General features: G+C 37.9%; 1 protein-coding gene across 6 annotated transcripts in view; it reads right to left on the bottom strand.

Moving 5' to 3' along the window:
- Window positions 1-26,391, bottom strand: part of heph (polypyrimidine tract-binding protein 1 heph) — a 110,729-nt gene that overhangs the window by 75,009 nt on the left and 9,329 nt on the right. Inside the window, exons 1-2 of one of the 6 annotated variants that reach the window (XM_065299474.1) lie at window positions 22,368-22,555; window positions 22,052-22,141 (exon numbers count right to left, since the gene is read on the bottom strand). The exons of 2 other annotated variants lie outside the window; for them this stretch is intronic. In XM_065299474.1, the coding sequence (XP_065155546.1) occupies window positions 22,052-22,105 (54 nt within the window). In that variant the 5' untranslated portion in view covers window positions 22,106-22,141; window positions 22,368-22,555. Of the gene's footprint in view, window positions 1-9,822; window positions 10,355-22,051; window positions 22,142-22,367; window positions 22,556-26,391 lie in introns of those variants that run through there. 3 more of the 6 variants (XM_065299471.1, XM_065299473.1, XM_065299477.1) reach the window with 3 other exon arrangements.

The following is a 26,391-nucleotide window of genomic DNA, read 5'->3' as shown; positions in this document are numbered from 1 at the left end:
AAACTTATAAAAGTGTCAAAACTCAAAGCGAGAAAAAATAAACATTGTAGTTCGCGAAAATAAACAGACGAAAAGAAAAACCGATTGAAAGTTCGCTCTCGCGCGCGTAGTAAAGTCGATATTATTAGGAAATATAAATTATAAATTATCATCCGGCTAGACTAGACACGCGTCGCGCCAAAACGCAAAAAATAGCTTCACATCGCGTTACAAAACTTATATATTCAGTTTTAGTCATGCACGCTGACTTTGCTTAAATTTACTCTAGGTACCAACCAATGTGTGCGCTATTATCGCGTTGACTAAAAACTGCATGTATGACTAACGATAAAACAATAAAACATTCCATAAAAATACAAATGTTTCCATTCCATTATAGTGCATACCAAACAATGGCGAAAAAAATTGTTTCTTTTTTCTTTCGTGTTTACAAACACAGAATGTAACACACGACTGGACTTTTTTCATTTTTATTTGTATTAACATATAGTTGAGGCACCCTTAGAAGTCTCTCGATGGAATATTTGGTTACTATACCAATCAGTTTGTTTTTGTATGTTTGTGTCGCTTTTACGCAAAAACCACTCAAGTAATTTTGATAAATTTTGGTGTATAGATATTTGTGTCCAAGGAAAAGAATATAAGGTAGTTTTTGTCGCAAAAACTTGACTTACAGGGTGTTAAATAAGAGATTAAATTTGAAATAGAAATTAAATCGTAGATATAGTTACATAACGCGATTCCAGGTGGCGCTGGAGTACATAATTCTTATTCTTTATTAATTTTCACTAAAATTGATAATATTATTGACATATTAGGCACATAATAAGTCAAAGAAAGAAGAAAATAATTAATTATACTATTTTTAATTAATATCAACACGAATAAAGTAGTTTCCGACCTAAATTATTAGTTTTTTTTTTTTTGATTATTTGTAAATTACTATCGATTTTCTAATATAAACTATGATGCCTTATAATGCTGGCGTGACTATAAATCTAAAAAATGTACTTGCTGTTGATTTAGTCAAACCAAGCAATAGAATTTTTATTGTTATTTGCAAGCATTTTTATTCATCATTGTTTGTTTGATTGTTCGATTGTTTGATTATCACGAATACCACTCTCTCATGCCAGCAATAAATACCTAACAACGTTTTGTACATAGCAGTTAGCATTTTCGCTCCCTTCCACCCTTTGATATGTGTTAGAAATGCGCTTCGTGATGCAGGTGCGCTTCGCTTATTCGCGATTAATTGCGCATTGTTCTCACAATAATAATTAGCGAATATGCAAAACGCGAATTAATAACGCACCCAGCTTTAAAATAAATAAAATAACAACGCAATTCCATTACATTATATTAAAAAAATCGTTTTGTTTTCAAATATTCATCACTAATGCAATTTTTATGTTGAGCCATGTAACCCGTTCGGTCATAATTAATAAAAACATTAAAAGAGTTTAATTCGCTTTTGTTTCGTGCGAAAAAAACTTAATTGAAATTAATCGCGCGGCTTTTGGTGGAGGCGCCCGGGTTAAAATTAAACTCTTTATCATAAACCCCAAGTTTAACCCCCGAAAATTAAAAGCTGTCAAATACTAAACAGTTAATTATTCATTTCGGTATTACCAGCAGTACAATGGAAAGAAAATAAATTTTTCACAGTTTCAGTGAAATATTATTACTGCTGGTACAATTAGGCATTGTTTACGTCTAATCTTGGCGATGCGTGCCGCGTCAAGTTTAACGCGCGCGCGTTGAGTTGTGGGTGGACGCGTTTCCTTCTGTTTCAACCGCCCCCGCCGCCCGCCCGCCGCAGCCGCCTTCGTCACACAGTAGTCGCGTTTGATGTGCTCGGTTACGGCTTGTAAGCAATTCTGGCACGCGGCCAAATGGGCAATCGCGAAACCGAAGCCCGAGACGCGCCACAAAATCGACCGCAGAGCAAAATACCCACTATTCCCAAATCCCCACAACATGCACATACCCACATACATATAATACCCAATAGTACTAGTACACCAACATCAGAGAATATAATTTTGCATGATAAAAATAAAAATATTAATTTTTCTTACACCGGAAACGTTTATGATGTTTTAATGTTTTAATAAGACATTGATGACGAATTTGCGCCGATTTGTTCCGCATTACGCACGTTGAACGCCTGCCAAACAATAACACCGCATAAATTCAGCACAATTTCAAACAATGTCACATCGCCTGCCATCCACGAAAATCACTTTCGTTGCACACCGCCTGCATTTCGTTTCGTCCGGCTAGGAAATAAAATCGGTCACTCGACAACAGCACCAACGTGCACCAAATTAAAATAAATTCACACAAGGCGTGAAAGTGACTTATTCGCGTATTTATATGCAAGCAACAAAGTTAAATTTAATTTTTTTATAGACATTTTACGACGTTATTATGTGCAATTTGAAAAAAAAAAAACAGTTTTTCTGAGAGAAACTATGCGAGATATTTACGAATATGTATGTGTCAACACCAACAGCTCGATGTCAATGTAAGGAGCAGAGCAGACGTGTCATTCATCACATCACTTAGTCTAGTATTCTGAGATTTTCACTCTTGTAGAAACCCGCTCAAATTTCCGCTTTGCAGGATTACAAAATTTTCGAATTTTACAAGTCAAGTCAAGTCTTGACTTAATCAGTTGGACAGAATATGTTCGTCTTAAACATCTCATTTAAACTCTTTTCCGACATTTTCATTCGCATGACTGATTTTTCAAATATTTCCACACTGCTATACTAGTTTTAAATCAAAGTAGAGTTCGTATTCCACTTGAAAGAACTGAGAATAACCCATAACCCACAAGAACCGAGAAAGTGAAGCGACAAATCCGTGCGACGTAAACTTTTACGCTGAGCGTCGTCGTCAGGGGGGCGGCTGCGCCGCAAATCCGCTGCGTGCACAAATAAAGCTTAAACGATTAGCCCGGGCCGAGGAAATTCTTAAGCCAGCCCATGAGCAAACGCACTGCACTCTTATACTTAAACTCACGCCGTTCGGCAAGTTAAGCTCGAGTTAAAAACACAGAACACACTAATAACACGCAATAGAAAAGTTAAGTATTGCCTAACAGGCCTAAAACAGCAGTTTAAACAAAAGAAACCACAAAGACATCGCAAATACTTAAATATTTGCACATCTTCGTGTGAAAAATGACAAAAACAAATAATTTTAACGAAAATATTGACTAAAATCAAAATGTCAAGAAGATTAGGCACACCTTCAACATGTTAATCAACTGAATCATGTCTTCAAACATTTAGTTTTAATTAATTTTATAAAACTGTTGCGATTTTCCAATTAAAATTAAACCCTCGCTGCCAAACAATTGGCGCACTAGTTTTTCCCAGCGAAAGATTTTTAATTTCCGTCGCTATTCATTTTTTACTCGCGCATCGCCTCTCCCCAAGGATGCACAGATTCAAGGGAGACGTATTTCGTAATCTAGTCACCTACTCGTATTTTAATTAACTTTTCCTTTCTTTCTCCAGCGCCAAGAGTATCTCCTCTGATGCAACAACGACACACACACCGACGAAAATAAAAACTAAATTATGTTTGTCGCAATTTCAGAAATGATTACACTACAGAATTGGATGCTTAATTATTTACAACTCGTTTAATCAACATGGTCATGATCAGCATCAAATTAAAATTAAACTAAAACAAACCCAAAGGGATATAAAATAATAAAATTAAAAATAAAGCAAAATAAAAATAAAAACAAATGGTGAGAGTTAAGCAAGGTTAACAAATCTAATTTGTACTAATTTACTTTTCTTGCAGTAGTAGGCACTACCTTTGGCGCGGCGTGAAAGGAAAACGAGGCAAAGAACACTAAACAAACAAAGGCACAGGCTACGAAACAAGGGTTTGCTTGGTTTTCCTTGATTTCCTTGATTTTCACAATGTTTGGAAGCAATTTCCCACGTTTCCTTTCTTTAACTGTCCACTTGACAACTCAAAGCGACAAAATAAATAAAATTACCGCAAATAAAACTAAAATCAGATTTTTTTCTGTTCTGCAACCAAGTAAACAAAATGCAGCACGCAGCACTCAACATATTGCCAACTACTCACAAATATCACTCTCTAATACCATTTAATACCGCCTGCTAATCCACACACATTTTTTTATTTGCCGATATTCGCGACCAAACCGCCAACATCATCCACGTCTGTTATTAGCACTCGGCTAATGTTTGAACAGGCGCAGCGCCGTGCAGCCATTCTGGCTTTGCGCTTTTCGCGTCCGGCGACTTCATTCAACAAGTGTGCAGGCAGCACCCACTCGGCGCACCGCTGCGTTCAGCAGTGTTTTCACCTCGTTGGACTAATGCCAGGCGCATTGCTCGGTGTGTGCGCGATGATGATTGCAATGAAAATGCAATTGAAACATTCGAGGACGCAAAATATCAGTATGGAATCGAATCGCGGATTTCAAAAAAAAAAAACTTTTGCAAAAATCGAGCTACTGCGGAAAATTTCGATAAATTCCTATATTGCAATGAATGAATCCGCCAACTCTGATTGAAATTCATATGAATTGCACCGGCATATATTGCTGATGGAAAAAATATGCAGAAAAAATGTTCCATTGAATAAAGAAAATAAAAAACGATTCAATCAAAGTTTAATTTCATTTTAAACCTATAGAAATATTTTTTTATCAGATAATCAACTTTATTGTCTATCTAGGTGAAAAATATTCAACTTATACTTGATTAGAATGAATAAAAAAGAATATCAAAATTTTTTTCAATAAAATTCGTCTAAAAATGAAAATTTCATGAATTTTTGAATAACAAATAGCTAAATATCACCGACATCTTATTTAAGTAATGTACAATAATTGAAAATGCCAAATGATAAATTGTGTCCGACACAAACCGGCACGATCGCGTTCACACCGTCCAGCGCGCTTGCCATTTTAATTAGCAACTCGGTGTTAATGTACGAATCGTGTTCGGTAGTTTGGCCCCACGACCGAGCGAGTGTCGTCCGGACAGGTAACCCGCCCACCCGCCACAAAAACTACACAAACACAAAACAAGACACTATCCACCTCAGCGTTCAATTAGTCATAAACAACACGCAAACAACTATTAAAACAATCGGAGACATTTTCAATTTCAGTTTCCACATTTCACCAATTCTCCTCATCGCGCCACGACAACAATAAGCAGCAAATAATTAAATTAAAAGGCGGTGTTCTGCGTGCGCGCCGAGAGCTTTTAAAACTTTCTAAGCAAACAATAATTAATTATGCGTGCAGGTAACTTCCATTTATTGCTGTTTGCAAGGCAGCAACAAAAGAGAAAATCGTTTTTGTGTTCTCCAGCAGTACCACCACCACCACCAGCAGCGACGTGAGTATGTGATGTGTTTATATTTGGGCAAGATATTCAACTAGGTCTAATTGAATTATTTATAATTAATTAATTTATAATGGGGTTCAAGGGGCGCGCGCGCAGGTAAAACAGACCGCAACATGCGCGCCGGCCTAAAATGCGGTGGACAAGCGAGAGCAAACCACAACAGGCCGCAGGATATTAAACAACGCGCGCAAAAACAAAACGCGTGCATTATTAATTATCGCCAGCCAAATTTTCATAATTAAAAATCTATTTGTCCATGAATACAGGAACAGAGGATCAATACATTATTCAAAGTAAATTGCAACATTTGTGGCATAAGCACCACCCATTCAAGCAAATCGACGAGGACATTCCATGCCGTCAATTTAGATCGCCAGCGATATCGCCACATATCGATAATACCACGTAGCGCACGTGTCCTGCACCAGCCAACAACTAACAACCCCTAGTCTGGGTGGGTCCCCTGAGGCCCACCTTGGATCATTAGTATCACAATCCAAATTGCACCGCGATATTCAATGCGTTGCCGCAGAATAAGGAGGAGGATCGACTGGGAGAGGTCAGGTCCAGGTCCTGGTCCAGAGTGGTAATGGCCGCCGGCGGCGCTGGAATAACATTCAACGCATGTCAAGCAGCACGTGTGTGTATCAACAGTTGATTGCCGATTGTCCATTAAGTGTCTAGGCACGGATGATCGGGCCCGGGTTGTGCGGATCAGAATTAGGATAATCATCACGATTGGGTTACCCAATCAGAAATCATCATCGCACTCATCGCCAACAACAACATCTGACATATCGATAATAAATTTTGAATCCCTCCCGGCTTCGCTCGCGAATATCTAAAATAATGAAGTTGCTTCCGTACGCGTCTGAAATCACACAAGAAGTAACAATGAAGTAGAATGGCGGGAAGTTTAAAATGGCTGAAAGTATAGTCTATGGAAGTATAGTGTACAGTCTCCATAGTGTAGTCAATTGGGATTTGATGTTGACGTAGCTGTCGGTAATACAGTGTGATAATACAGTGTGATGGTACTATAGTACTTAGGTTTGAGCTTCATTGCTGGAATGCTAGATGGCGTTAAAGTAGTCAAATTGCCAGATGCAGAGGTATTATTAGCTAAACAATTTCTTTATTTTATTTAAAAAATAATTTTTTTATTAAATAAAAAGTAGCCTATAACCATTCGGGGACCACTAAGAATATGTGTACAAATTTTCATGATGATCGGTTAAGTAGTTTTTGCGTCAAAGTGTAACAAACATATTAGTAGGGATAGGGATATACAGTGTGTCCAGTTATGTGTATGGGGGTAATAAATCAAAATTTGTATTATTCATTACGGTGAAAATCAGCTATTTATAGCGGCGAGATTGAATAAATATTGCACTTTCGACGCGTGCGGTGTTTAGCTTTTCGTTTTAGAACACTAGTCGATTGGATCGACGCCAGAGGATGCGCTTGTACAGAAAATTCATCGAAATTACAACAGCACGCATCATCAAAGTCCAAAAAGAAAAAAAAGGTTTGGTTATAAATCAAACTAAATAAAATTTGATTTTAAATAATTTTTATGAAAAAAATGTTTTTTGCTGAAAAATCTATTTGAAGCTGTCGTTGTTGTATTAATAGTTGGTACAAGCGTTTTTATTGTTCGCCGTCAGTCAATCCCGTGAAATAACAAAAATAACTGAGAGTATAACAAGCGTTTCGCGCACGCACGCACGTTTTCCTATCGCTTTATGGCCGCAGACGCCGACGACCGCGCTAGGCAAACGTATGTATTAATTACACAAAATTATACGCGGCACGTTATCGCGGTGGAGGTGTTGTCTGACTCTCTGTAAGAGACAATACAATAGCAGACGTATGACATCATGCGCAATAAAATTCTCATTCTCCAACCGAAAATGCGATAAATTGTTAAAATTTCATTTGCAGTAAAATTAAAACTTTTAATATTTTATATTTATTTAAATTATAGTATTACGTGTCTATGGGCGCTTATTAAATTTCATTCGATTCGCAGGATTCCCAGGAATTTAAATAAAACGCATGCGATTACGAACTTGCGATGCGATTACAGTTAGTTGTCGGCGGCTTATTGCGACTCGTTTGCAATTCGCTGTGCGAACGCAGCACAAAGAACACACGATGATGGTACGTACGCGCAAGCCATCGCGTAATCTAATCCATATGTATCGTATTCGCAAGTCGTGACGTTGAATGCTTCATATTCATAATTTAATCTGTGCGTAATTAAATCAAATAAACATTGGATACAAGTTGAAACAAGGCACATTTTATCCGCACGACCGGAAAAGAATACTGATTAATTTAAACTAAACGAGAAAAAAAAATCCTAAAATGCAATTTTGTTTCAGAAATGTTATCGTAATCTTATCGTAATGCATTCAAATAGCATGAATTGGTAAATTTGTATATTTGTAACGCTTTCCAGCAAAAACTACTGAAGCAATTTTGATGAATTTTTCTTATAGGCATATTTCGGATGCAGAAAAATAAAATAGGCAAGTTTTTGTTGCAAAAATAGAACTTGAAGGGCGTAAAATAAAGGATAAAAGATACCAATATATAATTTAACACCAGATGGCGCTGTGATGCACTTATTTGCATGAAATTCACGAAACACCTCTGCGAATATAATTTGTATGTTTAATAATTATGATGACACCCGGCATAATGCCAGAATATCATGCCAGGTATTAAATTAAAGAAAACAGTATATCATAGACGTGTCAAAACCGCGTGGAGAATAAACTGGGTGCGGATTGATGTGCCACAATTGAAAAACATCGTAATAAATGATACGAGAACCTGTCTGTAACGCAGTTTTAGATTTCCTATTTGTATTCATCATATTTACGATAAAACTAGTAAATTGGCAAAAACTAGTCTTCAATTATTTCCAGAACTGATTCCAGAACAAAAACTTGCATTTCAACATGGAAGATGTATTTTATTACTTACGTGGAGATTAAATCCACATTCGTGCTTTAAAAATACAACTACATCATCAATACATCACAACTGTCGTGCATCAGCACGTAATTAATTCACCTCCATCTGCCTCAAGTTTACAACTAAAATAATTCGAAAAATAAAAACAATTCTATACGATATTTATTTCCTACTAGTATTATGAAAGTACAAGCAGAAAATGTTCGCTTCGTTTCGCCGCACGACCTGCATAGAAATCGTCCGCGTATGCAGAACGCACAAACTCTCAACCAAGACTAAAAATAAACTAATAATCGCCCATATTTCACATTTGGTAAACTCAATTTTTCCACGCAACACACTGAAACCAAACAAGCTTCAACAGCTCGCTAGAAAATTCCCCAAATATTTTGACCGTTCGGCTCAAAGTTGAAATTAAAAGAAAACAATTAGCTAAAACTAACTGAAAGAGTATCTACAATTGGATGCGAATTGAAAATATAGCAGAGTGCATGTAGACACGTGTTGATTCAGCATTCATTGACGATAATTGCCGCGCTGTTTCGCGGCCGAGACTCACATTACTCGTATTACAATTTGCGCAGCGCTGCGCAAAATGACACAATCACCAAGGCACACTAAACATCATTGTCATCCATAGAGATCCATATCTCTACTGCACCCAAAAACACATCACATGTACTTTAAACAATGCTCTCATTGCTCACCAACCGCACAAAAAAAAACTAATATCAATAATAAACCACGTCTAGTCTAGACGCATTAGAATAATTTTTCTCATTTTCACAAGGATGTTAACATGATTAACAAATCTATCTCCCAGCAGAAAATGAATAAAAGTAAGAGTACGAGAATGAGCGCGGGAAACCTCACATAAAATTTTATATTTATAGTACTGCTATATAGCTGCAGGCGGGCGCTGGAGCTTCGACTGGAATATGAAGCTCTCATAATAAATAAATAATAAAATTACTCATACATCTGCGCGCGCGCGCGCGCTCTACGCTCAGCAATATTGACGCTCAACACACACACATATGATATGACGAGCGAGGAAAAAAGAGATGGCGCATGCATTGTGTGCGTCGGACCCCGTCCTTGAAATCGAATTGTTTGAATTTCGTGAGGCGTACATCCGCCCGCAGAGTCCGGCGCACGCCAGCGAAGACTCAAATCGCCGAAAAATCAAAAACAAGTCAGCCCGAAATCAAAAACAACCACTTTTTATCAGCAAACAAAAAAAACATAACTTTACTTAACTTAAGTCATAAATAGAATAACATGACTTAACCGATGTAAATATTCAGTAAAATTAAAAATTTAAGATTTTCAGAGGTAAAGTTGACTTAACGTTGATTTAACTTGAGGTGGGTGAGGTTAAGTCAGGTAACACTGTGGCTCTCCGGTTCGGCATTCTCACCTGTTATGTTAACCATACAAATTGGAGTCTCGTCGTCCACACAACCGTCGTTATCCAATGTGTTTGCGTCCGTCGTCTGCTGCGCGCGGTGTGCTCACCTTCGACACTCGGCGAGGCTTCTTCTACCTTCTTCTACCGGTATATACGACAAACACGCGCGCACTCCGATGGGCGTGATGGGTGCGCTGTTAGATAATCCACACACAGCCATGCACACAAAGAACTAAACTCACCAAATCCAAATTAATCCAAGTTACCACTCAACTCAACACAGCACTTTGTTATTATAATAAAAAAATAAACCTATGACAATCAAAGACACTATTAGGTTATTGCTGATTCAAACTCACGAGTTTCTGCGGTTTTTATATCGTTCGTGTCGCACTGTTGTTAGTTTGTTAAAAAAACGCAAACGTTGCACGAATTTACACGGATGTAACTACGTCGCGTTGTGTATTGTGTGTGCGTGTGTTTTTTTGCGCGACTCTCTGCCACCACGCTGAGCAGCAACGACCTGCGCGATGTACGACGATGCAATGCAGCAAATGAAGCGCTAGCGAGCTGCGCGAGTGTGTTGTGTGGCTGAGTAAAGTAACTTACGAACAGCGGCGGAAAACGACGATCGCGACCGGCGCACTGCTTCATACAACACACCACACCAGCAGATGAAGAGAGACTGCCTATACCGACATTGGTTATTATTTCAGTTGAAACAAGCACCAGACTGTTTTTGACTTAACTTAACTCAAGTCGGGTATTGTTCCTTTATGGTATGGTATGTTATGTTATGCTAATACCAAAAACGTAAACGTAAATAAAAACAAATATTAATTAATTTTATTATTTCGGGAGGTCATGTTTGACGCTCGGTGCCCGACCAGAAACTAAATTCAAAATTCAATCAAGGTATTACATACTATACACATGAGGGTAAGTTATTAGAGGGGAAACCCTTTTGGAATTCTTGCAGCGCGTGATTTCGGTTTCTCTTGTGCTGAATTCTTTTGTGTAGCTTGGTTACCCTACCAATACCAACAGGGGATGTGAGGCATGAGGCAATCTTCATAAAATCAAGGTGAATGCTTTGAAGGTAACATTTTGATAGAATTTCGATGGTGGCAAGAGTGGGGAGGATGAGAACTGGTCACACGAGATTCTTTTTTTTGGTGCGTTTTGTAGTTTGTGTTTTAAAACCACTCCAGTTAAGACTAACCACTTAAGTAAATATCAGTGAGGAATCAATGAGGGCCACCAGACAGTACCCACACACAGTTTAGTCATTCATTAAATCAAAAAAATGGAAATGACTATTCAAAAACACATTTAAAAGAATGCCACTTGTTGAAACACGATAAGTCGCGTTTTTATTTACAAATTGCTTCGATATTATTGGAAAAAACGCCTGAAATATTTTTTTCGAAGTGATAAACATCGTCAAATTAATATTTAATGCCTCTGAAATAAATTTTTGTTAAAAATTACTCAAAAAGTCAAAAATGCAAAAATAAATCAAAAATGTTGATTTTTTCTAATTAACACCTGATATTTTACTTATTTTAAGCAATAAAAGAAAATTTCAAGTTCACTGCCACTGTAATTTTTCAAAAAATATATTCTAATGTTTATAAAATTAAGTATTATGTATTTTTTGTTATGAAACATGTACCTAGACTCTTATCACCACACTTATTTGTGTAGGTAATTGATAAAATTTGTTGCTTCCAACCACAATAAAAAATTAAAACCGGCGTGAAAATAAAAATATGAAAATTTACACTTTTGAATTGAATTTACAGCATCCCGCATGCATCGTAAAAATCACAACCCCCTTCAGAGAGTAAAAACGCATCGCAATAAAACACCGTAAATTATTGCCCGAAAATCAATGAAAAACATACACAAATCGACACACGCATACACGCAAGCAATGCAACGTAAATATGTCGCGTTGATTACCCCCTTAGGTCAAGCCCTCCCCAACTCACAACATTTCCAATAAACAACCCTTTCATTTCCCACATCACCTTTTCACTCTCCTTCGCTATATACCAATGACAAAAAAAAAAACTCTTTAAATTGGGTCACTATTCCCTTTTCAAAAAAACCACCACCACCACCAGCAACTTTTTTCGTTATGCCGCGATATGTTTCGATTCGTTTTCGGCTGGGTTTAATTTTGCGTGTCCGAATCTCAACGCGCGGACGCGAAACAAAGTTGTTGCACGTTTCCGCTTTTATTTTTCAGCGTGAGTGAGGATATTTCAGTTTTGGTTTTCCGCATTCACAGCCGCAAGGCTCGCGTCGTGCACGTGGTCACAGGACCAAGCACAGGCAGGCAGGCAGGACGCATTCCCTGCGGCACGGTAAATATTACGCTGTTTGTTCAAACTGCAAACTTTATGGATCGAAATGTAAACAATAACGACACGACGCGTATTGTGCACGCAAAACAGCACCCTGCTTCAGCTGGTGCTTTGTAAAAGTGGTAACCAAATTTACACTTGCTTCATAATAAACCACCCTACCCTACCAAGTTAATTTTTGCATCATACTCCATCATCAAAAACTACAAATAGAAGTTAATGAGTTAGTGCTATAATTTCCTCTGCGGCTAATGCGTGCCACAAAATGCAGCATTTAGCCGCGCGGGTATGAATGCACTCATAAATCTTTCGCACTGGGGCCGAATTTGCGCGTCCGCGCACCAAAATAAATGCGCAACAAGTACACACACGTTTATAGGTCAGAAGAAACTAGCGGAGAGTCATCTCAAGAGAAGAAGACAAGCAAGAAATAAGTCATGTTGCCATGCGAGCGTAAACAAAAACAGTAATAAATACTGGTATTTACCGGAGTCAACTCCTTCAAGTAATAAATTACACAAGTGATACTAATTGTACGCAACAGAGAGCTGGAAGACCAAAAAGACAAATCACAACATACAACAATGTATATTTTGTGTTGTGTGCATGTGTTTTCGCTTTTATTTGATTATGACATTCGTGATGTAATCGCCATTGAATCGAGCGGCTCTTAAGCCGATGGTGTCAAGGTTGAATGATGTTGGATGATCAATTCACATTGAAATATCGCGCCATTAAAAGATTGAAAGATTTGAATATGATCGAACGTGGCAATTTGCAAACACAAAATTTTAGCTACACATAAAAACAACTCTAATATTACTTAAAGAGTGAAGAGCAGCGAAGAAACCGAGAGTTATTTTGACCTAAAAAGAGTTGCGGCAATCAAACACGTCAATTCCAATGAAAAAAAAGTTTCTAATCTTCATGGACATAGTTTAGAAGCTCTGTTGAAGCTCTACAACAATCCAGGCTATAAAACACTAACACCGAGTACCTAAAGTCTTAACCAGCATTTGTGGTTGACTCCATGCGAGAAAATGAAATAATTAAATACAATGTGTAATAATTAACTCGTAACTCCAACTCCCACATAACCTTAGAATGTCAGATCATCAAGTACTCTACTCGCTCATCTCCCTTGATGAATAAACCGCCTTGGAATTTGTTTCTTAGACCAGACTACACACACACACTCGTTAATTACGTTTTATTGGCCTTTATTGCATCAACCCAGAGTGCTAGTCAGACGAAATAAAGTCAGTACGGTCGTGGGGTCACAAAGAAAGCTGGATGTAATCGCAGCCGCAGCACCAACTGACACATTCAGCAGACAGAAACGAATAAAAATCATCAACGACGTCCCCGAGAGCTTCAAGGTCCCAGCATTGGTCAACTGGTCAATAGCCAAGTGCTGCGCTATAAATAGCCACACAAAAATAACAAAAGAACAACCGGAGGTGAGGAAAAACTCCAAGAGAAAGGATGTCTAGCGTGACCGCACGCACTTTAACCCCTACGGCTCCATGGCAGTATCCCCATCCCCCCCCTCTCCTACTTTCGGGTTTGAGAGGGTACTCGTAACGAAAGGAAAAACCACGTGAGGATGTGAAAAATAGCACTTAACTGCACACATCTATAGGGAGTTGCGTGTGATTCCCGACCGGAAATTACCCATCAAAAAACAATCCTCTCCCGGGGTAACTAACCACCAAATAAATTAAATATTTGGTCAAAATCTTAAAAATTTTATTACAATTTATATCCACACTATAACTGTATCCCGGTAGTAGTTTAAAGGGTTTAAGGGACATCCTACAAAGTAAAAAGTTTTCCGAGTTCAAACACAGTTGAGTCTGGAGACGCGCTGTGGTTCTCCGAGATCAAAACCATTTGAACCTCATTTGAATTAATATATCATGCATACATGCATGCGCGTATGCATATGTACGATGTAGGAATTATATCTGCAGCAACCTTGGCGGCGCCCAGGAAGCCTCGTAAGCAATTACACGAAATCTCCAGCCTTCCGCCAACCACCGCGCCACGCCGAAAACTGCTCCGGCTGTGTGTGTATGCTTTGGCATCGCGCGCATAATTTCGAAAGTCATGAATTTATCTGTGCGGAATTAAGGCCGGCAGGGTGCTGCACTGTGGGTTTCGGAATGCGCGCGAGTGTGAGCGGAAAGGTAAACGCGCTCTTTGATGACAAATTCGGGGATCTCATATATAGTGATATTTACTATATTAGGAAGGACCCGGAAAAGATTAATGCCAGCCAGCCAGCCAACTCAACTATCCAAAACTCGCCCTAAACCAAGCTTTTCAGGTTCGACACAGGTGGGCTAAGAGGTGATAACTCAAACTGGAAGTGACATCTATCATAGAGTGCTTTATTAATCAACAGAATCATCATTAGAAATGTACTGAATAGTAATAGGCAAGAGAAAACAAAGTGCGGTTTGTTAAAACACTTATAACTCAAAAACGGCTGAACAGATTTTGATGATCTATGTTTTTTTAGATTCGTCTTTACCCAGAATAAGAGAATAACAATTAAAATATTAAAAATTATTATTTACAGGATGTTAAATAAAGTATTAAAATTTATATGGACATTTAATCATAATTATAGTCAAATAATTGACTCCCAGATGGCGTTAAAGTACAACCCTACAATTTCTAACAAAAACACCACAAAATGTGCCTCAATAATTAATTTCCGATTGCTACTAGTTTCCGTTTCGATGTCAACCCTCCCCTCCTGCCCCTAACTAACTTTATTCTATTATATTGATACAGTAATTGCTTCCACCCGTGAATGGTGTCCGATAGGCCGGAATGCCCGGCACATTCCCGGATCGAAATTCGCCGCTCGCATTCAAACGTCGCCGACGAGCATATATTATGAATATTTGTGCGATTGTCGATTGTGCCTAATCCCATCATGTTCCACTATAATGTTACGACAATTCCGGGCGCAGGGTGCGGCCCCAGCAACAGGCGGCGATAAGTTGCCGAGTTGTAGCACACACCACACGCACAGGTGGATGCGCCTGTGAATAATGGTGGATGCGCATACATTCGGGCAGTATTGCCACAAATGGACCCTCGGACACAATACGCAATTGTACAATGACGTATTGTTCGGCAGTGCAACGCCGTCGGCTGGACACGGCCAACAGCATGATTTTATTATGTCACTCTGCCGACAGTGAATCAAAATTTATTGATAATTACAGGCGCATTCATGCAACACTCGATATTTAAACTAAATTTATGTCCGGAAAATTGATTATTTTTTTTTTGAGTGAATTTCCGAATCGCCTTTGAGGCTTGAAGTTTTCGCGGTCTTTGCGCTGGTTTTCGGTGGAATTGCGTTCGGACTTTGTGTCCACACACATCAAGGTCCTGTGGGAGCGCGCGTGTGCTTTGTTCGGCGTTTATCCCCCGTGCATTTCTCCCTCTGCATATGCACGCACAGCACACGGGGTTTTTCTTTGTGCCGCGCTCCGTGACACATTTTAATAAACCCCTTTGCGCTTTGTTAAGTGTCTCTCGTCGGGCGGGCGGCGGCGGTTCGGGGCCAATTTTCAAAGACCGCGCGCGCAGCTTTGTGTTTGATGTACGAGTAGAACGCGGTCGCAGTTCAGCGCAAACATCGCGTGCGTATCGACGAAATTAATTGAAAAATATTACAAAACCAAAAAAGAAGACAAAATTTACCCAGCAACTAGACAATTGTTAAACATTCTCAACGATGCAAGCATAAAACGTATAAAACTTTTAAATTAATTTTAAAAGAATTTGTCGTTTAATTGCGTCGCTAATTAGTGCAACATAATTACGACTAAGTCGATTACGTTGTCGACGTGCGCTTTTTTGTGCCCGCCTCTGCGCGTCGGCTTGCGCTGATGTTGAAAGGTGGATTACATGTTTTTCTCGCTGCTGCCTTGCAGGAGTCAATGTGTGGCACTCGTTTTTGAAAAATTTTCACGCGTTAATTATGAATTTATTTAGCGTGTTCGTTAATTCCTCGCGCGCGAGCCTCCTCCTTTCTTCCTTATCTCTGAAAATTTCGCTTAATTAACGCTGCGCGCAAGATAAAAGAAAACTCCCAACAAAAATTTGTTATTTAATAACAAAAATCACCACTTTTTGCTTGCACAGGCGAAAAAGAAAAATTGTTTTCACGTTATTGATCAAATTAAATTTAATTTAATTAAGGCTCGCGCGTGAATGCGCGCGTGCACGCATGCGGGTGGAAAATCGTCCCATATAATTTTAATTACGCCGTCATCACGCTGAGTACCTCCGTGCGCCACCATCGAGTGCGAGTGGGTCGCATCGTTTGATAATATTTCAAAATGTTTGAAACACTGCAAGCCACTATTCCAACTACCTACGCATTCGTGCATCAGTTGTGGGTGTGTGTGTTTGTTAATTTATTAATTTTTAGTGGAAAATGATTGCGCATTTTATGGGGACGCGCACAGGGTTGGCCGGTTAACGGTTGATTGGCGATACAATTGCGCCCGCTGTGCGAAAATAATTATGCATGCGCCCGAGCGAATCATCGTCATTGACGCCAGCGCGTTTCATTAACTTTTATAAACGCACGCTGCGTCGATCGGGCAGCTATGATAGATGGCTGAATGAATGCTTATCAATTTGCAAATTAATACACTGTTATCAATAATTTTAATTTGGGTTTAATTTAATTTGTATATGAAAATTATATGAACTTTTATTATTTTACTAGTAGGTTTCGCTCGCGAATATCTAAAATAATGAAGTTGCTTCCGTACGCGTCTGTTGTCACAGAAAAAGTAACAATGAAGTAGAATGGCGGGAAGTTTAAAATGGCTGAAAGTATAGTCTATGGAAGTATAGTGTACAGTCTCCATAGTGTAGTCAATTGGATTTGATGTTGACGTAGCTGTCGGTAATACAGTGTGATAATACAGTGTGATGGTACTATAGTACTTAGGTTTGAGCTTCATTGCTGGAATGGTAGATGGCGTTAAAGTAGTCAAATAGCCAGATGCAGAGCTATTATTGGCTAAACTATTTCTTTATTTTATTTCAAAAATATTTTTTTATTAAATAAAAAGTAGCCTATAACCATTCGGGGACCACTAAGAATATGTGTACAAATTTTCATGATGATCGGTTAAGTAGTTTTTGCGTCAAAGTGTAACAAACATCAGGACTTTCGCATTAATAATATTAGTAGGGATGTCAAATTTGCAAAAAAATATTAATTGAGTGAAAATTTTGTAGAAATGTTTATAACTTAACAAATTATCAAATAAATTACTCTTAAACCTGCTGCAAAAGTTTATAATAGATTCGCAAGCAGAGCAAAAGTTATCTTTGCATTTTCCCAAAGTCTGCGCTCTATTTCAATTTCGAAACTCCTCGCAAACGCTAAGAAGGATAACAAAACATTAATACATCCGAGTAAGTAAGTATCAGACTTAAACACAAAGTTAAACGCCGAGCATGAGGCTGGCAAAATAAATTCACATCCCGCAAGAATGTACCTACCTCTACCCCCACACTCCGCGCCCAAGTCGTACATTAATATCTCAAGTTTGGTTAAACTTGCGAGGAACAATGCCTCTGCATTCGCGGCCGCCCCGAGCGCAGGTAAATTCGCGGTTTGATTACAAGAAATAAGTATTTAATGCGCAAACATGTGCCACGGAACCGGGAACTATGTGTTAATTTAGTTATGAACTCCACCGTCTCTCCACCTTCGCCGGCGAAGGTAAATTTACCGGAGCCTGCGGTGAGCAGAAGAAGGGTTTTAGCCTGACCGCAGACTTCCACCGAAAATTCGGCGACGCGGCGCGCGACTTGACTTCTCCTTTGGCGGTGTGCATTAGACTTTATGTTGATTACGGCCAGGATAACGTGGCGAACGCATACACAGCTGAGGGAAGTGTAAGTAGGACAAGCAGGAAAAAATTAAGAATGGGCAGAGGGTTAATCGCAGTACACTTGGTATGTTAATGTTAATGTGTTGGTAGTTGTCATGCTTTTAGGGTTTTCGTCATTTGTGGAAACCACAAAGTTTGTCTTGGGAAATTAGCACAGGACGTGTCTGAGGACATTCTTATTATAAGACGTAAATTTTCACTCCACGAAATGTAAATGGTGCACCTTAACGCCATCTATGATACAATTATTTAACAATAACTATGATTGAACATCAATACTAACTTTCATCCCTTATTTAACACCCTTCAAGTCATAATTTTTAATATTTTAATAGTTATTCTCTAATCAAGACCATGATGAATCCAAAAAATCATAAATCATCAAAATCTGTCGAGCCGTTCTTGAGTTATAAGTGTTTTAACTAACATATGTAACAAAACTCATAATTTCCATTAAAAAGATGCAAATTTTGAATTCCAAGTATTCAATCAAAACTTAGCGTAATGGAACATGTTAGAAATGGAACATGATGGACACGAATATCTCCCGGCCATGATCCTGGACGACGTACGACCCGCCCGTACACGTGTACCTGATGGTTTAATTAGCATATCAAGGTGCGCGCCGATGTTTGTCGGACATCAAAGCGTCGGGGCTAAGCTGCGGCCATGATTCACGTCAAACGCGCAGAACCAGCACCACCAGCGAATGCAACGCCGCTTCCTTCGGGCGTGCTCACACCCCCACACATAAATTCAGCGCCAACCCTTCGGCCGACAACGGTGAGAGGGGCTGCATAACTAGCGCGGGGAGCAATTTGCGAATTTTACAACTCCCCCACGAGCCGTTCGCGCACGTCTAGTAGTTTCTCAAATTTAAATTTACATTTCGCGTGAAACTAACTCAATATTTGACATTCGCACATCAAAACAACAAAAAATAAATAAATTTTTTTGTGGTAACAATTAATAAAACACGTGAAATGTAATGTTTTTGTTGTATTCATTGTTTATGCAGGTTTATATCTGTCGTGTGCAATATTGAAAACTCGCACGGAATAATGCATGCGCCTTTTTGACCGCGCGGGGGATGTAAAAGAGGGTAGGTACTACCCTTGGTGCATATCCTTCGCACGTGCACTGCGTCCACACTTGCTTCTACATTTATTCAGACAACTATAGCATCCGGACCGGAATTTATATATCGACGCGGTCGGAAATGCGGCAAGCGGAGGTGAGCTGACGTGGACTGATCGTCCTGCTGGGACGACCGCATCCCGGCCGCTCTCACCGACCGCACACTCACCATCCACCATCCATCCGCAATCCATAGACAAGACAAGAGCCCAAACCAGAAGGAGCAGCTTTACAGGTATAAAGCTAGTGGTGGTAGAACTACAGTGTATCGAAAATGAAGATTTTGTTATCGATATTACCGTGTTGTGCGAGGAGATAACAGCGTTTAAAATGCATTAGATGCACATAATATGCATGCTCAAGGAGGCGTTGAATTGAGACGCATCGAGAAGACTTACTCGTCGGCGGGATAATATTTTATGCTGGACTTGGAAGTTGAGGGAAAAATGAGATCGGTTGAAGTTGGTCTTCGACATCCAAAACAGAATGATAAATGACTCTCACCTTTGGCTGTTTATGAATATCATATATGGTCATGCAAGTTTAATCAACTTGTATTTGTTTATGCGCAATATTAATACTAAAAAGTATATGAACAAAAACTCATTGTATTGTCTGTTAATAAAACTTAAGTTTTCTACTTCCACCTTTAAAGCGCCAGGTTTTAAGACACAAAAGTGGTACTTTAAACACGGCCGTGACTAAAGTACAATTTCACAAGTTTTTTCTGACCAAATTACCAAGAAAAATTTAATTTTTCGCAGTTAAACCAAATTTTCTGCAAAAATTTCTACGTCTGTGAATTTATTTGACGTTTTGTGTTGCTAAATCAATATTTTACCGAAAATACCTAATTATAATTAATCATAATTGCAAAAAATGACGTGAAACATAAATAAATTCAATTTTACGTAAAATTTAGTTATGCTAATATTATAAATGCGAAAGTCCTGATGTTTGTTACACTTTCACGCAAAAATTACTTAACCGATCATCATGAAAATTTGTACACATATTCTTAGTGGTCCCCGAATGGTTATAGGCTACTTTTTATTTAATAAAAAAGTATATTTTTTAAATAAAATAAAGAAATAGTTTAGCCAATAATACCTCTGCATCTGGCTATTTGACTACTTTAAGGCCATCTAGCATTCCAGCAATGAAGCTCAAATCTAAGTACTATAGTACCATCACACTGTATTATCACACTGTATTACCGACAGCTACGTCAAAATCAAATCCAATTGACTACACTATGGAGACTGTACACTATACTTCAATAGACTATACTTTCAGCCATTTTAAACTTCCCGCCATTCTACTTCATTGTTACTTCTTCTGTGACTACAGACGCGTACGGAAACAACTTCATTATTTTAGATATTCGCGAGCGAAGCGAAGTTAAAGCTAGTATTTAATAAATAAAATGTATATTTTGCAATATAAGCGATTAAATATCATTTGCACGTGATACGCAAACCAACGCAACCATCAATATACCACTGATTCTGCAGAATCCTCCAAAGCAGTGCATCAGGGATTCTGCGAACCGACAAAACTAACGGACAGATCCCTGAATATACATATTGTGTTAACCATCACATCAAACAATGCATGACAACCCCAATCGCAAGCCAAACATCCGTCGAATAATACAATTACACAAAACTAACCACAGAATCGCATAAAATATAATTACTCAAACGTATAGTTAATTAGTTTCTAATGCATACGGTATTTTCAATATGGATTAAGTGTTTGAAACACTCGGTATAGCACTGAGGATATAATCTTCATTAGATGAACCGATAATGGATAGTAAAGTGATGTTACAGCTCGAATATCCCGATTTACCTGTGAGTTCACCCTTAGTTAGCAACAGTAACGCACTCTCATGACGGTCATGAATGTAACGAGTGTTTCGCGAGTTGAGAGACAATGAGAAGCATTGTGATCATTTCAGACATTCGCTGTTTATCAGTTATTGCAACGCATATCAATCAAATTTGCAAATATTTGTTTGTTTATTTGATGGAACCCTTCAAGGTACAACTTTGTACCAAAGTAAAATAATTCAAGACGAAATGTTAATTGCAACTCGACGAAAACGTTGAAATTTATTGCAAATGCAATAAATTCTATATTTTAACACGTTGAGGACGGCGTGTACCACCGGTGGTACACACGCGTCTGGTCTGTGGGACGGCGTGTACCACCGGTGGTACACGGCTCATTTGGAACGAGACTTATTCATTTTTGACTACGCCACTGGTTAGGTTATATTTTCTCCTCGTTTCACCTATACAATCAGGGCCTTGCATCTTTGTCATCAAATGTGTCACTCAGATTACATATTATAATAAATAGTGACCGACCAAAGTTTCAGTTTTAGCTGAAACTTTTGGCAGAACCGAAACTCAGTGTTCGTGAATTATCGTGCGTCGTTCGGCTAACTCGCGGCTAAGTCGTGGTCGTCACTTGCCATCTCAGTTCGCACATAGTTTCGGTCGGACTCTAAAGATAAAGGCATTCATTACAAAGAAAATAAATAAATGGCGACGCAACTGCAAAAACAATCGCTTTTTGATACAGCAATGCATAACCACCAGTGGCGCACAGCTGAATTAATTAGACGGAGTTGAAAATGCGCAAACGCCGCCCGATGCGACAGACACCCAAAAACCGCGCCGTCCTCAACGTGTTAAAACAGAATTCTCACGAAGATAAATAAATTCAAGAAAACTGAACGTATATGAAAAATAATCAAATTAAATATAATCAAACCTTTTCTCGAAACCATGCCTTGAATGAAAGTGGATTGCAGACTTTCTCAGGCATTTTACACCGCTACGAAATAATCTTCTTTGCACTAACCTAAAACCAAAATAAATCCAAAATAAATAAAAATAAAGATGCAAATTTTCATGTTTTGTAAATTAATTGTACTTTGCAAATATGTATTAAGTTGGGAAGCATATCACAGCCTGTCCGTGAGACTATATCAAATTGTAGACTTTTCTCAAAGATAATACATTGATACTGATAGTAAATATTCGATATCTGTACTTCTCGCCTGTTGCGACCATGCGAAAATACTTACAGGTTAGACAAGATGTTTTTGCCCGTAACGCACGAAATACACAACACTGCACAAAGACAACACTCTTACAACGCGGACAAGATACTAAACTATGCATTGGTAATAACACTACACGATTACTGTCAAAATTAATTAAGTTTATACGATTTTTTTTCAATACCAAGCAGAGCAACTTTGCCGCTCAACCGCCATCATGCGCAAACAATACAAATCAAACACCTGGTCAGTCCTGTAGACGTCGCTAGCGTACAGTGTTTAAAAAATAATCTAAGGCTAACGTCACACATGCATCAATATTGACCAATAATTAATTTGAAATATTCTTCAAAGTTGTATTAAAAATTCAGATAAACAACTAATAAATAATTGTTTTCACTTATTTATAATATTTTTAATGATAATCATTAAAATTTTTAAGAAAAATTAAATTAAAAATTTATAAACTTCAAAAGTGTAGCTTATGCCTTATAGTCTCGTTCCTCTTTGAACCGTATACAAAGTGTCGCAGTATATTAGAGTTTCGCAGTAAAAAGTTAATTTCTCCTCGTGTTTACGCACGTTCGCACCGTGTTTGCGCGCAAAATTGCGTCGATAATTGGCAATCATCGGCAATTATAAGCGCGCGGCGTAAATGCATCTTATTAACGCGAGCACGGCGCGTAATTGAAATCGGCGGCATGCACACACCCACACACACTCACCCTAACCCCATATAAACACAACATAACACACGAATCCACATACGTTATTCATACATGAAACACACGCGCATGTTAACAATCGCAAACAATCGCGAATCGCGCGACAAACAACGTTAGGAGGCAAAGGGGCGGGGCTTAATCAAATTATTTCCTTGCTGGTTTAATCACGAGAGGAGAGAGCGTTTCAATTACGTACACAAACAAGACATATTTTTATTAAATTACAAAATAAGCAAATAATTTCAGTTTTTGAAGTGATACTTTTTTTCGACGATTTTCAAAAATTCATATCTCTTAAACTAAAAGAGATAGCTACCAACGAATTGTTGATTATGAAAGATTGGAAAATTCTCTATCAGATAAAAATATAAAATAATTATATTTCATAGAGTAAAAGGTCGAAAAACGCCACTAAAAGTGCTAAAAAGTGACATTTTGCAATTTTTGCCCATTTTATTCAAACGCGAATATCTCGTAAACTAAGAGAGATAATTAAGATCTGATCGCAGCGTCTTAATCTACGGACTATTTTCTATCAGATAAGATAGTTAAAACGGAAATCGGAGAGATGAAATTTTAATTCTTAAGAAAAAATGGCCAAGGGGGGTGCTTGATACTTTTTTTCGACGATTTTTAAAAATTCATATCTCTTAAACTAAACGTGATAACAACCAACGAATTGTTGATTATGAAAGATTGGAAAATTCTCTGTCAGATAAAAATATAAAATAATTATATTTCCTACCGTAAAAGGTCGAAAATGCGACTAAAAGTGCAAAAAAGTGACATTTTGCAATTTTTGACCATTTTATTCAATCGCGAATATCTCGTAAACTAAAAGAGATAATTAAGATCTGATCGCAGCGTCTTAATCTACGGACTATTTTCTATCATATAAGATAGTTAAAACGGAAATCTGAGAGATGAAATTTTAATTCTTAAGAAAAAATTGCCAAGGGGGGGTGCTTGATACTTTTTTTCGACGATTTTTAAAAATTCATATCTCTTAAACTAAACGTGATAACAACCAACGAATTGTTGATTATGAAAGATTGGAAAATTCTCTGTCAGATAAAAATATAAAATAATTATATTTCCTACCGTAAAAGGTCGAAAAATGCGACTAAAAGTGCTAAAAAGTGACATTTTGCAATTTTTGACCATTTTATTCAATCGCGAATATCTCGTAAACTAAAAGAGATAATTAAGATCTGATCGCAGCGTCTTAATCTACGGACTATTTTCTATCATATAAGATAGTTAAAACGGAAATCTGAGAGATGAAATTTTAATTCTTAAGAAAAAATTGCCAAGGGGGGGTGCTTGATACTTTTTTTCGACGATTTTCAAAAATTCATATCTCTTAAACTAAAAGAGATAGCTGCCAACGAATTGTTGATTATGAAAGATTGGAAAATTCTCTATCAGATAAAAATATAAAATAATTATGTTTCCAGCAGTAAAAGGTCAAAAAACGCCACTAAAAGTGCTAAAAAGTGAGATTTTTCTATTTTTGCCCATTTTATTCAATCGAATTGGAAAATTCGCTATTAGATTAGAATATAAAATTTAAAATAACGTAAGCAGCTCGCGATTAAAAACGTTGTTAAAGACTCAATCTCGTCTGTCATGCTGTCGTTTAGCCACTGTCACTTAATATAGTTACTACGAATATTACACTTGATGCCAATATTAGAATAAATAAACCCTGAAATTATCCCACTCCTGATCCTACTTTCGTCTGATTCTCTCGCAGTGCAGTGTTCTGAAGGTATCATTACTACCTCGTGTGAACTGCACACATGATTTTTTTGAGGTTATAGCGCCAGTTGAAAATAAATTTGAGTAATTTACGATGTCATGTCTAAATACCCAGTGTTAAAAATGTTTACAGAGTGATTATGTCCACTTTAAGTACGCGCGTAAATTCATTTTTACGTGTTGTCTCGCCGCCATTTTGTTGTAACACGTTTGAAATATTACTAGTATTAAGCGTTTTATCTCTCTTCAAGTTTGAGCGCATGATGGTCATAAATAAATGCACAAATAAATAATAAATTGATCGTAATACCTTTATACGATAAATACAGAGTGTTTCAATAAAAAAAAACTAAAAAAAAATAAATTTATTCCTTAGAACCAAACAAAATATAAACGCATTGTATATTCGTGAGTTGTTTTAAAGAGCTTTCCGTGACGTGTATGCGTGTTTGTGTGTGTGTATGTTGAGGTTACATACTTTACGGACGTCACTCGTGTGGATAAACGTGTGCGCAACCGGCGCATTAAATATTAATTGCGATTCGACGAAAACGTCTCTCCGGTGTGCAATATCGACGTCTGCGGGCGAGCTTAAAGACGTTTTACGCCGCACAACACAAATCGCCCACCCAGAGTAAACATACAACGCCATCTATATTCCAACATGAATATTACGCCATAACTATAACCAATTTATACGTTAAAACATAATATTGACTAATAAAACATCAAATATTAATCTTGACATTAAACTTGGCGCCGAAATAATTGTTCCACGTATGGTAACCCTGTTTGTCCGCCCCGGGAGTGAGTCCTAGGCACGCTAAGTAATAATTAATCGCGACCTCTTGCACTACCACCGCCTACGTCTTTGCGCTGCGTCCGCGCTTTGTTCTCTCGCTTGTTGCTCGCAGCGCCATCTATAATGCAATAGCGCTGGCGGCACTCGCCGAAAACCCGCACCCCTGATGCTTTGCACTTGGACTTTGCATTCTGTTATTCTATGACCTCGTCTAAACTCTGCGTCGAATTTTGCGTCGCAAGTTATGTTATGCAACTTGCAATGCATTAAAATGCAACCAGGCTACGCTACACGATAGTAGCATAGGTAGTTGGGGAGTTATTATTCATACGCGCGTTATGACCATCACGACCCCATTTATGATGACCACGCCAATCCGAGAGGGGAATAATTAATTATCTGGTCTCAAACTAATATATAGCACAGGCGACATTAAACACCAATGGAATAATATTTGACTAGTTGTAATTATTCATTATATTAATTATTGATTAGAATAACGCAAAAGTGTTTTTCATAAATACAATTTTTGTAATTTTGAAGACATGAGAAATGCTAATAATGCACTTTTGCGCCATCTACGATTCAATTATTTAACTATAACTGTGATTAAATCTCTATATTAACTTTCATCCCTTATTTACCACCCTTTAAATCATAATTTACAATATTTTAAAATCTATTATCTTATTCTGGACCAAGATGAATCAAAAAAATCATAGATCATCAAAATCTGTCCAGCGGTTCTTGAGTTATATAA

Source organism: Atheta coriaria, unplaced genomic scaffold, assembly GCF_025399875.1.
Source record: "Atheta coriaria isolate IRGN ID8LTWV9N9 unplaced genomic scaffold, Caltech_Dcor_3.1 hic_scaffold_3_pilon, whole genome shotgun sequence".
Classification (NCBI taxonomy): domain Eukaryota; kingdom Metazoa; phylum Arthropoda; class Insecta; order Coleoptera; family Staphylinidae; genus Dalotia; species Dalotia coriaria.
This window is presented reverse-complemented; position numbering and strand designations above follow the sequence as displayed.